The sequence below is a fragment of the Microcaecilia unicolor genome, chromosome 9 (genome assembly GCF_901765095.1).
Source record: "Microcaecilia unicolor chromosome 9, aMicUni1.1, whole genome shotgun sequence".
Classification (NCBI taxonomy): domain Eukaryota; kingdom Metazoa; phylum Chordata; class Amphibia; order Gymnophiona; family Siphonopidae; genus Microcaecilia; species Microcaecilia unicolor.
The window spans coordinates 103119380-103133238 of NC_044039.1; the positions used below are offsets into that span (position 1 = coordinate 103119380).

General features: G+C 40.0%; 1 protein-coding gene across 1 annotated transcript in view; it reads right to left on the minus strand.

Annotated features, from left to right (window-relative positions):
• PRKD1 (protein kinase D1) overlaps positions 1–13859 on the minus strand; it is a 290788-nt gene that overhangs the window by 22407 nt on the left and 254522 nt on the right. Inside the window, exon 16 of the mRNA XM_030215182.1 lies at positions 11268–11535. Within this exon, the coding sequence (XP_030071042.1) occupies positions 11268–11535 (268 nt within the window). The remainder of the gene's footprint in view (positions 1–11267; positions 11536–13859) is intronic.

Genomic DNA, 13859 nt, shown 5'->3' on the forward strand with positions numbered 1-13859 from the left:
CGACCCAGTTTCTGCTCTTGATGGTTTTATGACACTCCAGAATTACTGCAATAAACTTTGTTCTGATCCAGCCTTGAAGAATACTCCTGAAGCTGCAGCTGCGAGAAAGCGTATCTGGGCGCTTGGGTTCCTTATAAACCCAGTTTCTGTTATTGATCCTTCTATCATGCTCTTAGACTACTGCTACAAACGTATCTCAGATCTAGCCCTGTGGGATACTCCTGAAGCTGATGATGAAAGAAGGCGTCTTAAGTCCTAAGTTCATGGCTCGCCTGCGGTCTTTTTGGAGCCCCAGTTCAGTTCCTGATTCCAGTCTGGGTCCCAGTCCTGGTTTGGATCCTGATTCCAGTCCGGGTCCCAGCCCTGGTTTGGCTCCTAATGTCAGTCTGGGTCCCAGTCCGGCTCCTGATTCCAGTCCAGGTCCCAGTCCTGGTTCGGCTCCTAATGTCAGTCTGGGTGCCAGTCCCGGTCCAGCTCCTGTTCAGAGCTCCAGTTACAGTCAAGCTCCTGATTCTAGTCTGGGTCCCCATCCCAGTTCGGCTCCTGATTCCAGTCCGGGTCCCAGTCCCGGTTCGGCTCCTGTTCAGAGTTCCAGTTCCAGTCAAGACACTGATTCTAGTCCGGGTTCCAGCCCCGGTTCAGCTCCTGATGCCAGTCCGGGTCCCAGTCCCAGTCCAGCTCCTGTTCAGAGTTCCAGTTCCAGTCAAGACTCTGATGCCAATCCAGGTCCCAGTCCTGGTTCAGCTCCTGATGCCAGTCTGGGTCCCAGTCCCGGGCCAGCTCCTGATTCCAGTTCGAGTTCCTGTCAAGATGCTGATTACAGTCTGAGTTCCAGTTACAGTCAAGCTCCTGATTCCAGTCCGGGTCCCAGTCCTGGTTCAACTCCTGATTCCAGTCCGGGTCCGGCACATGATTAGTTATGACAAAAGAGAAATCCCTTTTTTGGATATCTTAATTAGGAATGTAGATCGGAAAATTGAGACTGACATTTATAGAAAACCCATGGCCACAAACAAAGTTTTGCATTACACTAGGTGTCATAGTACAGCACTAACAGCTAACCTGCCATACCGCCAGTTTCTGTATTTGAAACTGCTGTGTTGAACACAAAGGGATTTCTCAAGTTAATCGACAGATATGCGTGATCATTTTTTTGGCAAGAGGCTATCCAAGATAAACAGTTGAAAAATGCTTTCAGAAGACAGTTCTATTAGACAGAAGAGAATTATCCTATGTAATAATTCTCTCCTCCAACATTCTGAGGCTGCCTGGAACCGTGGAAAAGGAAAGTAGAGTAGATAAAAGTGACATCATTCCTGAAGTGCCACTGATTGGCTGCTAAGACAAGCTGCAGAACGTTCAATAGACAGGAGTGGAAGTGAACAAAGCAAGTCTATGGTAAGCAAGGAAGCCCATTGGTTAATTTCTGATTCCACTCCCCAAAGCAGCCGTCATTCCTATACACAAAAAAAAAAAAAAAAGGAAACCTAGGAGCTGCTTCTCATTGCCGTTTTTACAGCTGTTTCCACTGGACAAAAGGAGGGGGGAGACACACAGACCCTGCAACTGGGAGGGGGGACCCTGCAACTGGGAAAAAGGGAGGATGGGGGACCCTGCAACTGGGAGGAAGGAAAGAAGGGAGGGAGGGGGGACACCCCTACAAATGGGAGACATACTGGGGGGGGGGGGACAACCCTGGAACTGGGAGAGAGGGGGGACCCTGGCACATACTCTCATTCTCACACACACACACACACACTCACACCCAGTCTCACTCTGTCTCTGTCACACACACACACACTCGCACATTCACACTCTCTCAAACATATACACTCCGAGGAAAACCTTGCTAGAGCCCGTTTCCTTTAAAACAGAAACAGGCCTTTTTTACTAGTTAGAATATAAAACTACAAAGAAAGAAGATAAAATTGTCTGCACTTTGGGTTTCAATCATTTATCTAAGGACACTGTCAGGATTCTGAAGAAACATTGGTATATAGTTCAAAATATAGACACATTTAATGATAAAGAACTATCAGTGGCAAAGGAGAAGAATCATAATTTGAAAAACCTTTTGGTACCATCTACCCTCCCACAGAGTTCTCTCAGCAGTTCCTTGTGAGAGCTGCTCAGTGTGTAATGTGAATTTAGAAAATCAAATGTTTTCACCACTCTACTACAAATGAAAGATATGAGTTAAGACACTTCATGAACTGTAAGACAGATAAAGTTGTATATCTGGCAGTGTGTCCCTGTAATCTTCTATATGTGGGGAAAACAAAGCATGTTCAATAAGAGATTAATAGAACACAGAAGCGCAATGAAAAGGAAAGTAATAGAGAAAACCCTGGCTGAAGTTGAACACTTAATGATAGCAAATCATAAATTTGAAGGTTATAGATTCTTAGTGATTCATAGACCCACTGTATCTTAGAGGGGAGAGAATGTTGATAGAGTACTTTTACAAGCTGAACAGTGCTTCATTTTTAAGTGGCAGACTTCATGTCACTAAAAGGTTTGAATCAAGAAATAGACCTGTCAGCATTTTTTAATGAGAGGTCTGCCTTCTGCACATTAAGGAGGGACAGTTAATGTTATGCCTGCAGCTGTTTTTTTGATGTGGAATATGATGTGATAAAAGGGATACATCCTGTTTTGATTTGCTATACTTGTGTTTTATTCTTCATGTGTTATTCTTATCATGAAATATTATTGAATATATGATTTACCATCTTTAAATGTTTTCATTTAGTTGGTTTGATAAGCTTATTGGTTTTATTTGTAAGTGTCTATGATTATTTATGATTTTTATATTATAGTAATCAATAATTATGTACTACTTCTGTGGAGTTGCAAATATTGTGAAAGCAATTGACCTGTGCATGCCCATCTTTATGTACATTTTTATCTTAATTGTTTTTTTTCAGTGATATTTCATGTTGTCTTTTTATATCATTTTAACAAGTTGTGCCATCTGCTGGTGGTATCTATATACTTCTCCCGTTCCAGTGATGTCACTGACATCATTGGAATGCAAAACAAAATAGCCGCCTGGAGCACATATTTTTACAACTTTAAAAAAAAAACATTTCTGAGCATTTTAAATAGCTATTTCATTTCATTTTTACTGTTTCCAGGTAGGGAGAAGATGTACTTTTTACATTTATCATCAGTTTTAGTTCCTACTTTCAATGGATTTATGTATTTAATTACAATCTTGCAAAGAGCTCCTTTTTATTTATTTTGATATTTTCCTGCAGTTGGATAATCAAATATTAAAGTGTGTTCTTTTGCCTTTTTAGCCATTTTTTTTCTGAAGTGATTTTATGTGACTGAATTCTGACCTCATACAGGAAGTATTAAACAGCTTGCCAGTTCAGTGGTGATTTGTTTGGTGCTGAATGAGGAGGAGTTACTCTGCAAGTGTAAATGCTGCTGCCAGCTGTGAGTCATTGTGCTTTTTTCCTCTTAGTTATATTTTGGCTTTAGTTTTATTCTTATTCTTATTTATTTTTTGCTGCCCTTAGGCTGAGCTACTACTTGCTGCTGTTTTGTTTGAACTTCTTGCTATTAGATGTAAGTGCCTCTTGGGACTCTAATAGGTATGTGTCCCTTTTAAATGTTTTAGATTGCGAGTTCCTCTTTCTGTTTGAGTTTAAGTTTTATATTTGATTTGGGTCTTGTGGTTTGATTAATCCTGTCACTAAAGAGTTGATCTGGTATATATATAGGACCTCTTATCAAGCCACTCTGCAATGCCGACAAAGCCTATTCATTTTGAATGGGTTCCATTGGCAATGCTGCACAGGAACCGCTAGCGTGGTGTGATAAAAGAGGCCCATAGTTTTTTGATCTATTAAGCATTATGAGGTTACTTTTATTATTGTGCCTGATTTACTTGTGCATTAACATCTTAGTTGCTTTTGCTTTTTAATGTGATTTAATTATGTATGTTGAGTGTATTTATATATTATTTTATGTATTTATTTTTATATAATAAATGCATGTTTTTATGTTTTGCTATCCACTTATAGCCCCTGATGCAGCCTCTAGGGAGGCGAAACATGGCCACATTCAGCACTGTTTGTTTTAAGTGGCAGAAATAAAAGCCTTTTAAAGATCAGAAGACTTATGCTCTGCTTTTGTGGACTACCTAATACTGCTTGAAGACTATGGTTTCCTCTTCTGGACTTCCTGCAAACAAATATTGACAGAAGTGATTTGTGGCACCACTTACTCCAGCTTCTCAGTTCCTCCTTCAAGTGTTGTAAGCCATTTATTTGAAACCGTACATTGACGTCTCAGATTCTCAAGATTGCTCTCCACTTATTTTGTAGCATGTGCTTACATCTTTTCCTTTAAGGTTAATAGCTCTACCATCATAGGTTCAGTTGTAGCAATAGTGGCCTTGTCTTTTGGAACCATTTTCTCAGGGGATAGCACAAAATAAATGAGTACTAAGGATCAAATGTCCTTTTTTTTTTTTCTTTTCCAGCCAATATTATCATAGGTTCATCAGTTTCACTGTTCCTAACTGCAGTGAAGTCGAAGGTTATGGAAGTAATTCTAGGACAGAGTGCTCACATTTCTGTGCCACTTACACACATGAATGTAATACCTGCACGCTCATGGGTAAGTGGCAGCAAAACAGTTAAGCACTATTCTATAAGGGCACGCATACATGGCATAATATGTAAATGCAAAAGGAGCCTTCACAAGAGTGAAGCATAGGAAGGGCAGGGGCAGTGCTGCCACTTATGAACCACTATAACAGCATCTGGGCGCCCAGGTGCCGATTATAAAATAGGCATCAGAGCACCTAAAGAGAGGCACTCAGTTATAGAATTACCTACCATGATTTTATCGTAATAGTCAGTTTGCATAGAGTTCTCACAGTCATCCCCCTACCCTCAATATTTTATAACCAATGCACATTATTCCTGATTCTGCCCGTACTCTGCTTACGTACATATATTCATTCCATCGCACATATTTCTAAACATGCCAGAAAGGATAAGCTAAATCATTGTGTACCCCAATAACAGGAGAGGAAGCAAGCAGAACTCACACAGTAAATAAGAACAGGTTATTTGATCTTATAAAGAAGTAATACCTGCTTCTTGTAACTTACAGCCAAAGAAAATAAAAATAAAGGTTGGGAATTTGGTAGGCCTTTTCTCATTTCTATAAGCAGGTACAAAAACTCCTATAGTTAAAATATGGCTAGCAAATATCATGCCACAAGGCTGCTGCCCTCATTATAGCTTCCCTCTATGTCCAGACTGAATGTTTGATCAAAGGCCAGGAATTGGTTTCACGTGCAAGATGTATGCACATTGAATCCCTCAAGAAAGAAATGCAAGAACTAAGAGAGGAGGTGGCAAGACTAAGCAGTGGCGTAGCCAAGGGTGGGCTTTGGGTTCAGGCCCACCCAGTAGCAGCATACCTATGATGTGGCTGGCAGGGATCCCCAAGCTCCACCAGCCGAAAACTCCCAACAAGTGTCCCTCCTGCATACCTTGTAAGTAGCAGATCTTCGCCTGCAGTGAGCAGTGACATACATACTGCTCGCACCGGCCCCACAGCCTTCCCTCTGATGTAATTCTGCCTAGGTGGAAACAGGAAGTTGCATCAGAGGGAAGGGTGTGGGGCCAACATGAGCAGTGTGTATTAGTTGCTGCTGGTGAAAATATGCTATTTAAAAGGTATACGGGAGAGGAGAGACCAAATCACCTGTGGGATGGGGCGAAGGTTCTTCTGCCCACCCATCTTGGGCCCAGGCCCACCCAAAATTGGGTGTCTGGCTACGCCCCTGAGACTAAGAAGCATTTTTGACAACAAGAAGTACATCCTTGAAATGTATCTTAAGGTATCAAGGATTTCCAGCAAAAGGGAAGGAGATGTTGTGCTGAAAGGACAGTTGGACACAGACCACCAGACACTGCAAAATTATTGAGCAGAGATGGTGTCCATCTATGAAAGAATGGATAACGTGTCTTCGGCAGCAGACTGGCTAACCTACTAAAGAGGGTTTTAAACTAAAATCACTGGGGACAGGTGAAAAAAAGCCACCTGATCATTAATATTCCTCAAGAGCAGAAGGTATCAAATACCTTTACAGAAATAAGAAAAAGGATAATATCTGGAGATCTTGGTATATAGATAATGGTAGAAGCTGTCCTGGATTTAGTGGTGGTAATAGAAACATGGTTCACGGAAAACCATGACTGGAATATAGCTATACTGGGCTATAATCCATTCTTGAAGTACAGGATAGGATAGGAAAAAAGGGTGGAAGAGTGGCGTTTATTAAAGCAACAGAATTGCAGGACTTATGGGGTATGGAAGAATCACTATGCATTAATCTGGAAAGAGGAAATAGAAAATGTATTTACATTGGTGTGATATACAGTTTACCTTCATAGTTAGAATAAATGGACAGAGATTTAATTGAAGACATTTACAAGTTAGCTATGAAAGGGGAAGTGATACTAATAGGTGATTTTAATATTCTGGACATTAACTGGAGCTTCCCTGTTCAGTGAAGCAAAGAATTCATTTAGCCTGTCCATTATATTTTTGTCCTCCTTGAGTGCTCTTTTAACTCCATGGTGATCTAAGGGTCCAAATGACACAATATTTCAGTTTCTAATGGAGCTCAAAAACTTTGCCATGATTTTTTGCCTATATAGCAAGCTTCTTTTCAAATATTCTTTTTGTCTTCTTTATCAATACCTTGCATAGCTTACCAGTGCTTATGTTGCTTCCTGTTTTTTCTTCATTTGGATCCTTTCTCCGCCAATGATTGGATCTAAAATTGCTCCACCTCTTGTTGGCTCCTGAACCAGCTGCTCCATGAAGCAGTCATTTATTTTATGTAGGAACTCTACCTCCCTGGCATTTCTTCACATGACATTTATCCAGTCAATAATGAGGTAATTGAAATCACCCTTTATTGTTGTATTGCCAAATTTGCAAGCTTATTCAATTTAAATTAACATTTCATCATCTGCCTTTTCATTGTGGCCTGGAAGATGATAGTATTAGCACTATCAGTATTCCCTTTTCCTTCAGACATGGAATTTCTATGTATAAGTATTCCACATTACTGTTTCCTGTTGACTCATTCACTGGTTATACTCCTTCACTGGGTGTCTGAGATGCATACTGTATCTACCTCTTCATTTAGTTCTATATATTCTCCAATCTTGTTTTTTAAGGGCTTCTAGCATTTGTATACAGACATTTCAAAATGTATTTTTTGTTTGTATCTATAAGCTGATTAGCAGTTGACAGGAATAATTTGCTCTCTTTTTACTCTGCCTTCCCTTAAAGGCTCCCGCCTTACTTTTGTCTTTGTTGCAATATATCTAGCAGGATGCTTTAACTTTCCTGTTTTGGTGATATCCTTCAAAGATGCCTTACTCCAAATCATATATTCCTGATTCTAGTTTAAAAGCTGACCTATCTCCTTTTTAAACGTTAACACCAGCAGCCTGGTCCCACTTCTATCCTTGTTAAAGTAAAGCCCATCTTTTCAGGATAGGCTCCCTATTCCCCAGAATATGCCCCAGTTTCTAACAAATCTAAATTTCTCATTCCTGCACCACCATCTCATCCACATATTGAGACTGTAGAGCTCTGACTGCATCATTAGTCCTGTGCGTGGAACAGGGAGCATTTCTGAAAATGATACCCTGGAGGTTCTTGATTCCAACTTCCTAATTAAGAGCCTAAATTTGGCTTCCAGAATCTTATCTCATTTTTCTATGTAATAGGAACTGACATGTACGCAGGCTAGTGACCAAGCAATCCTCATGTCCACCAGACACCCAGCTATCTATATGCCTAATAAATGAATTGTCATCTAAAATGGCTATCCTAACCCTTCCCTCCTGGGCAAAAGCCCCTGGAAACACATCCTTGGTACAAAAAGATATTATATCCCCTGGAGGGCAAGTCCTGGCTACTGAATTGATTCCTGCCTCTCCAAGATGATGCTCTCCTTTCAGGTGACCTTTTTCCTCCATGGTGGCACAGGAATTGCCGAGCTGGAGGTATGACTTCTCTCCTCCAAGCCTGCTACTGTTGTTAATTAAGTTGCTAACAGAGTAAGAATATGTAAACTAAAGTCCCTTATGATTACTAGTTATATTTAAAAATTAATTTATTTTTAGGTTTGTTTCAAAGACCTAAAATACTGTATTGCTAAGACCTAATTATTGGCTGATGAAGGTGTCCTAATTAAAACTTCTATCCTCCTAGGTGCACCTGGTATCATCCACTGATATTATTATAAACTCTACAGCAGCAACTTTAAATGCTGTACTCTAAAACAGCTTTTATATGAAAATCTAACAAAGACTTTAAATACTAAACTAAATTCTAAACTGCCTTTGCTAAATAAGCAGAGTAACTTAAAAAAGACACTGGAATTACCTATTTAACCCCAAGTCTCTGTTCCTAAGTCTGAATGCAATTTCTCAGCAGGCAATATATTTACCAAGGAAGATTTATTTCCCTTAGCAGGTCTTCTCTCAACAGCTCTTCAGAATTGAGAGCAACTGAGCTCTGGTTTACTATTGAGCTCATTTGCAAAAGAGAAACACATCCAAAAAGTGGCATAAATCTGCATTTGGACGCTTTTCTCACAAAAACGTCCAAATTGGTATTGTCAACACAATTGTTAGACGTTTTTCTATAAAGTCCATCAGAAGTGCGTTCAAATCACAATGGGTTTGTCAGGGGCGTGTTAAGGGCGGGATATGGGCATTCCTAACACTTGGACATTTTTCAGTCATAATGGAACAAAACAAAAGTGTCCAGGACTAAAACTAAGATGTTTAGAGCTAGACCTGTTTTTATAATGAATAAGGCACAAAAGGGTGCTCTAAATGACCACTGGAGGAAATCAAGGGTGTCCCCTCCAACACCCCCCCAGTGGTCGCTGACCCCCCTCCCACCCCCCACAAATGTGAATACAAATATGATTTAGTAGCCTCTATGACAGCCTCAGATTTTAGACCCAGGTATATTACAGCAGCCTGTAGGTCCCTGGAATAGTATAGTGGTCAGTGCACTGCACCATGGAGTGTGGGACTCTGATCCCTATCTCCCTTTACCTGTCACATATGTGGGGGAAACTATGAGCCTTCCAAAACTCACCAGAAACCCACTGTACCCACATATAGGTGCCCCCTCACCCATAAGGGCTATTGTAGTGGTGTACAGTTGTGGGCAGTGGATTTTGGGTAGGTTTTGGTGGGCTCAGCTTACAAGACAGAGCAACAGTGAGAAAGTGTATCTGGGATCATGCTTTTAAAGTTCACTGCAGTGCACCCTAGGGTACCCCATTTATCTCCTGGGTCTCTTGGGATGTCTGGGAAACCAGTCTACTACAAATGCTGCCCCCCCCCCCTACATCCCAATGGCTTGATTTTCTACATTTTCACTTGGACTTCCAAAGCACAATACCTTGTTAGAAACAGTATTTTTGAAAACAAAAGATAAACGTTTTTCTTTTTTGAAAATGAACTTCTTTCCTATTCAGATTTTGGATGTTTTTTGCATATCAAAAATACCCCTCCTGTATCTGTGCTTCTAAGGCAATAGTCTACTAACAATTCTGGTTATTCAATTTTCAATCAGTTTGCTAGAAGGGCCCTTTCAATTTTTCTCTTTAATTATAGTCACTATGATTTAATTGACAGGTAACTAAACAGTACCAAACTTTCTTTTTACTTCCAAACAGGAAGATCCTTTGCAAAATGTTCTCTGCAAAGGTTACTTTCTTTAGCAAATAATTTTAAATAGATATATATAACTATGACCCCAACATGCTTTCTGTTTTTAGTAATAGAGATTCCTTTTCTTTTCAATGGCTAATCTGTGCTCTGCGAAAGAAACAAAAGAGTAGAGAAGGACCAATGGCCAACCAAATTAAAAAGCCAAGTTCATAGGTAAGTATAATGCAAGTATATTGGATATCAGAAACCACACAGATCTGACACAGAACCATATTTTGGCAATATAATGCTTGCTTCAGGAGTCAGTATATCTGTACCATATGCAACCATTAAGCCTTAGTGCAGATAGTACGGAGGTTGTTTGGCTCTCACAGAACTTTGTATGAGTCCATTAAAGGCTTCTGATATCCAATAAATGTGCATTATACTTACCTCTGGAATTGCTTTTTAATTTGGTTTGCCATTGACCCTTCCCTACTCTTGTTTCTTTCGCACCTGTTTTTGTACAAAATTGGATGCTCTAAACAGATGCTAAATTTTAAACAAAGGCTTCCTTTAATTGCTAGTTGTGCTCTAAACTGATGCTATGGTAAACTGTAAAACAGCACCTTTAACTGCTAAACACTACTGTAAAACAGCTTTTATATGAAACTGTAACAGAGACTTTAAATACTAAACTGCCATTGCTAAATAAGCAGAAAAAGACACTGGAATTTACCTATTTAGCTCCAAGTTTGCCTTTTCCTAAGATTGAATACAATCTCCCAGCACGTAATATACTCATTAGTGAAATTTTCTTCCCCTCAGTTGGTCCACACTCAACACCTCTTCACCCTGAAACCCATTCTTCCCTTCCTTTTCTCTCAATTCCTGAGTCCCCATTAATTCCCTGCTATCTCCTCAGACCCTCCATTCTTCCCGCACTATCTCCCAGTTCCCAGGTCTCTGTATTTCCACCCAGTCTCAAAGTTCAATTTTTGCCCTGCTCTTTCCTGTTCTGATCCCTTGCCCTCACACAAATCCTTTCTCCCTCTGTTTCCCCCTCCACAAGGAGCTATTAACATGTAGCGCAGTACCTTTAACCAGTATGGCTACTGCTTTTGTTCTCAGCTTGGGTACTTCTTCCTGCCTCCCTCTTGCAGACCAATTGGTTAAAAGCTGAGCTGTGAGGCTCTGTAACTATGGAGCTCCACGTGGTTTAAACATCAGCTGTCTGAATGTTACAGGTCCCATGTGGCTCAAAGTTGATGATTGAACCGCACAGGACTGAAACAGAGTCCTATGATTCAAACACTTCAAGTTCAACCACCTAGATACAAGAGAAAGGAGATGCTGAAGCCAGCTGCATAAACAATAGCACCAAGGTACCCTTTAGGCTCCGACACCTATGGCCCAGGCCTTATCGATTTTAGGATCCTTACTGCTCTACTATTTATTCTTCAATTCATAAGCGGTGGAATAACAACTGGAATAGGAACATTATAGACATCCCAAAATCAGCTTCATAGAATCATCAATTACCCTCATGAGATATCTCCTTCCATGGGTTGGGTGGATACATGAATGCAGCATTCTGGATCTGATCGTGGATGTCCTCATCCTCATTGAAGGGGAAAGTGCCACTGAGGCTCACATAGATAATGACACCAACAGACCACATATCTAGGGATCGGTTGTAGCCTTTATTCTGTAGCACTTCAGGAGCCAAATATGCTGGTGTGCCCACCACAGACCGTCGGAAAGATTTCTCACCAATGATCCGGGCAAAGCCAAAGTCACAGAGTTTCACCTGTGCAGAATACATAGTTCTAGATCAGCATGCATGACACCTAGCTGCACCCTATCTTTTTTACATATATCAATTGGCTTAGAAAAAAGCAACTTTAAATGCTAAACTATACTCTAAAACAGATTTATATGAAACTGTAACAGAAACTTTAAACCCTAAACTAGTACATAAACTATATATTTAAACACACTTATACCCATTAATCGAGATGAACTTTATTCCATTTTAACTTGCGCTTATGTATTTTAGCGATTTGTATCTGGTCTATCTTGGTTATCTTCTGTTCTCTTTGATGTTTCTTATGTATTTTAGCACCAGACATCTTACTTAATATTATTAAGAAATACTTCAGGTACAGTCTGCATCAGGATCTTTAACATCATTCTAGCTTTTGAGAAAACAGAATATTTTTGACAGTGAAACAGAGAAAAAAATTCAATAGGCATGATCTCACATCTTTAAAACCCCTCAAAACTGAGAAAAAGAGAAGCTTTTTTATAAGCTGCAAGTTAAGGTCATGCAACTGGGTGGTTGCTTTGACCTTAAACTTCCATGCAAATATCCAATTATTAATCAACCTGTGAATTTTCTCTGATCTATTTAAACTTACTAATTTTTTTGCGGGAAAAATCTTTACAAACCTTCTATACTTTGCTGGTTATGTTTATAGCCAATAAATATAATCAAATATTATTCTGAATGCTCACTCTGAGGTCCTTTTACCAAGCTGCGGGGAAAATGGCCCTGGTACACATCTCACCATTATCCCCTTATATTGTATGGGGAGCCCTCCACACAAAAACCTACTGTACCCAACTATATACTACAATAGCCCTTATATCTGCAGGTGCCATCTATATGTGGGTACAGTAGGTTTTTAGTGGGTTTTGGAGGGCTCACACTTTCCACCACAAGTGTAACAGAGTGGGATATGAGCCTGGGTTCCCCTTCTCTACATTGCACTGCACAGACCACTAGGCTACTTCAGGGCTGGCTATAACATCTGAAGCTATCATAGAGGCTGGTATGTACTGTTTCTTTCATATCTTTTGGGGGTAAGAAGCGGTAGGTGACTACTGGGGGAGTAAAGGGGTTCATGCCTTAATCTCTCCAGCAGTCATCTGGTCATTTAGGGCACCTTTTTGTGACTTAGTCGTGATTGAAACAGGTCTAGACCAAAGCATCTAACTTTTAGCGCTGGACATTTTTGCTTTGTTCCATTATGGCAGAAAAACATACAAGTTTTGGTAACAACCAAATCCTGCCTCCAGCATGCCTCCTTGTGAAGGTAGGTGGGAGAGGGAGTCAACAGAGAGGTTAAATGCAGAAGTAAAAAAGTGGCACGTGAAGGCAAAGGAAAGTACACATTCAGAGTCTAGAAAGTTGAACGCAGAGGACTGTGTGGTTTCATAATGGGCAAGTCTCAGAAATGGAAGTATTAGGCAGTGGGCATAGAGGGAATGGAGAGAGCAAGTAGGGGTACAGGGAATCGCACCCACTTAGAGGAAGGATGGGGAACTGGAATGGAATATTTTGTGAGTGAGAACCAGAATTCTGAACCAGGACAGGAAAGGGAAGGGTAACGAGTGAAGCTGAATGTAAAGAGGAGTTACATGGTCAATTTTCTTATCGTTTAGCAGTAGATGAGCTGCAGAATTCTGTAATGTTTGAAGACTGCGAAGTTGGATGTCAATTACAATAATCCAGACATGAGATGAGAAATGCGTGAATAAGAGTGTGCATAGTGGAAAAGTCAAGGTATTTCTTTTTTTTTTTTTTTTAATTTTAATATTTATTCATTTATTCAACTTATTACAAGAAACATCTTGCTTAGGAAAGTATCCAATAAAAGAAACAGGTATATAATAATAGGAAAAAATAAGAAAATATACATTTTCAAAAGTAACCAATACTCAAGTCCATAAATTCCAGAGCCAAGATTTAGGAAATCTAGTCAAGGTATTTCTTAATAGATCGGAGCCGTCAAAGCCAATAGAAACAAAATTGGACTACTTTAGAAATTTGATATTTGAATGTCAGATGGGAGTCTATAATGACCCCAAGGTAACAAAATGAGGTAACCGGAGTTAATAGTGTATTGAACAGTGAAAGAGGAAGTGAAGGGGCCAAATGAAAACCAGTAATCCAAGAAGCAATGTGCTTGGTTGGATTCAGGACGAGCCTATGGGCAGAGAGCCAGATGGACATGGCCTGAGTTGCAGCATACAGGAGATCAAGATTAGTAGAAAAGGGGAAGGTTGGAAAAATTAGGAGAATGTCATCTGTATAAAAAAAAAGAACCAGATGTTGAAATCTTGTAAGAG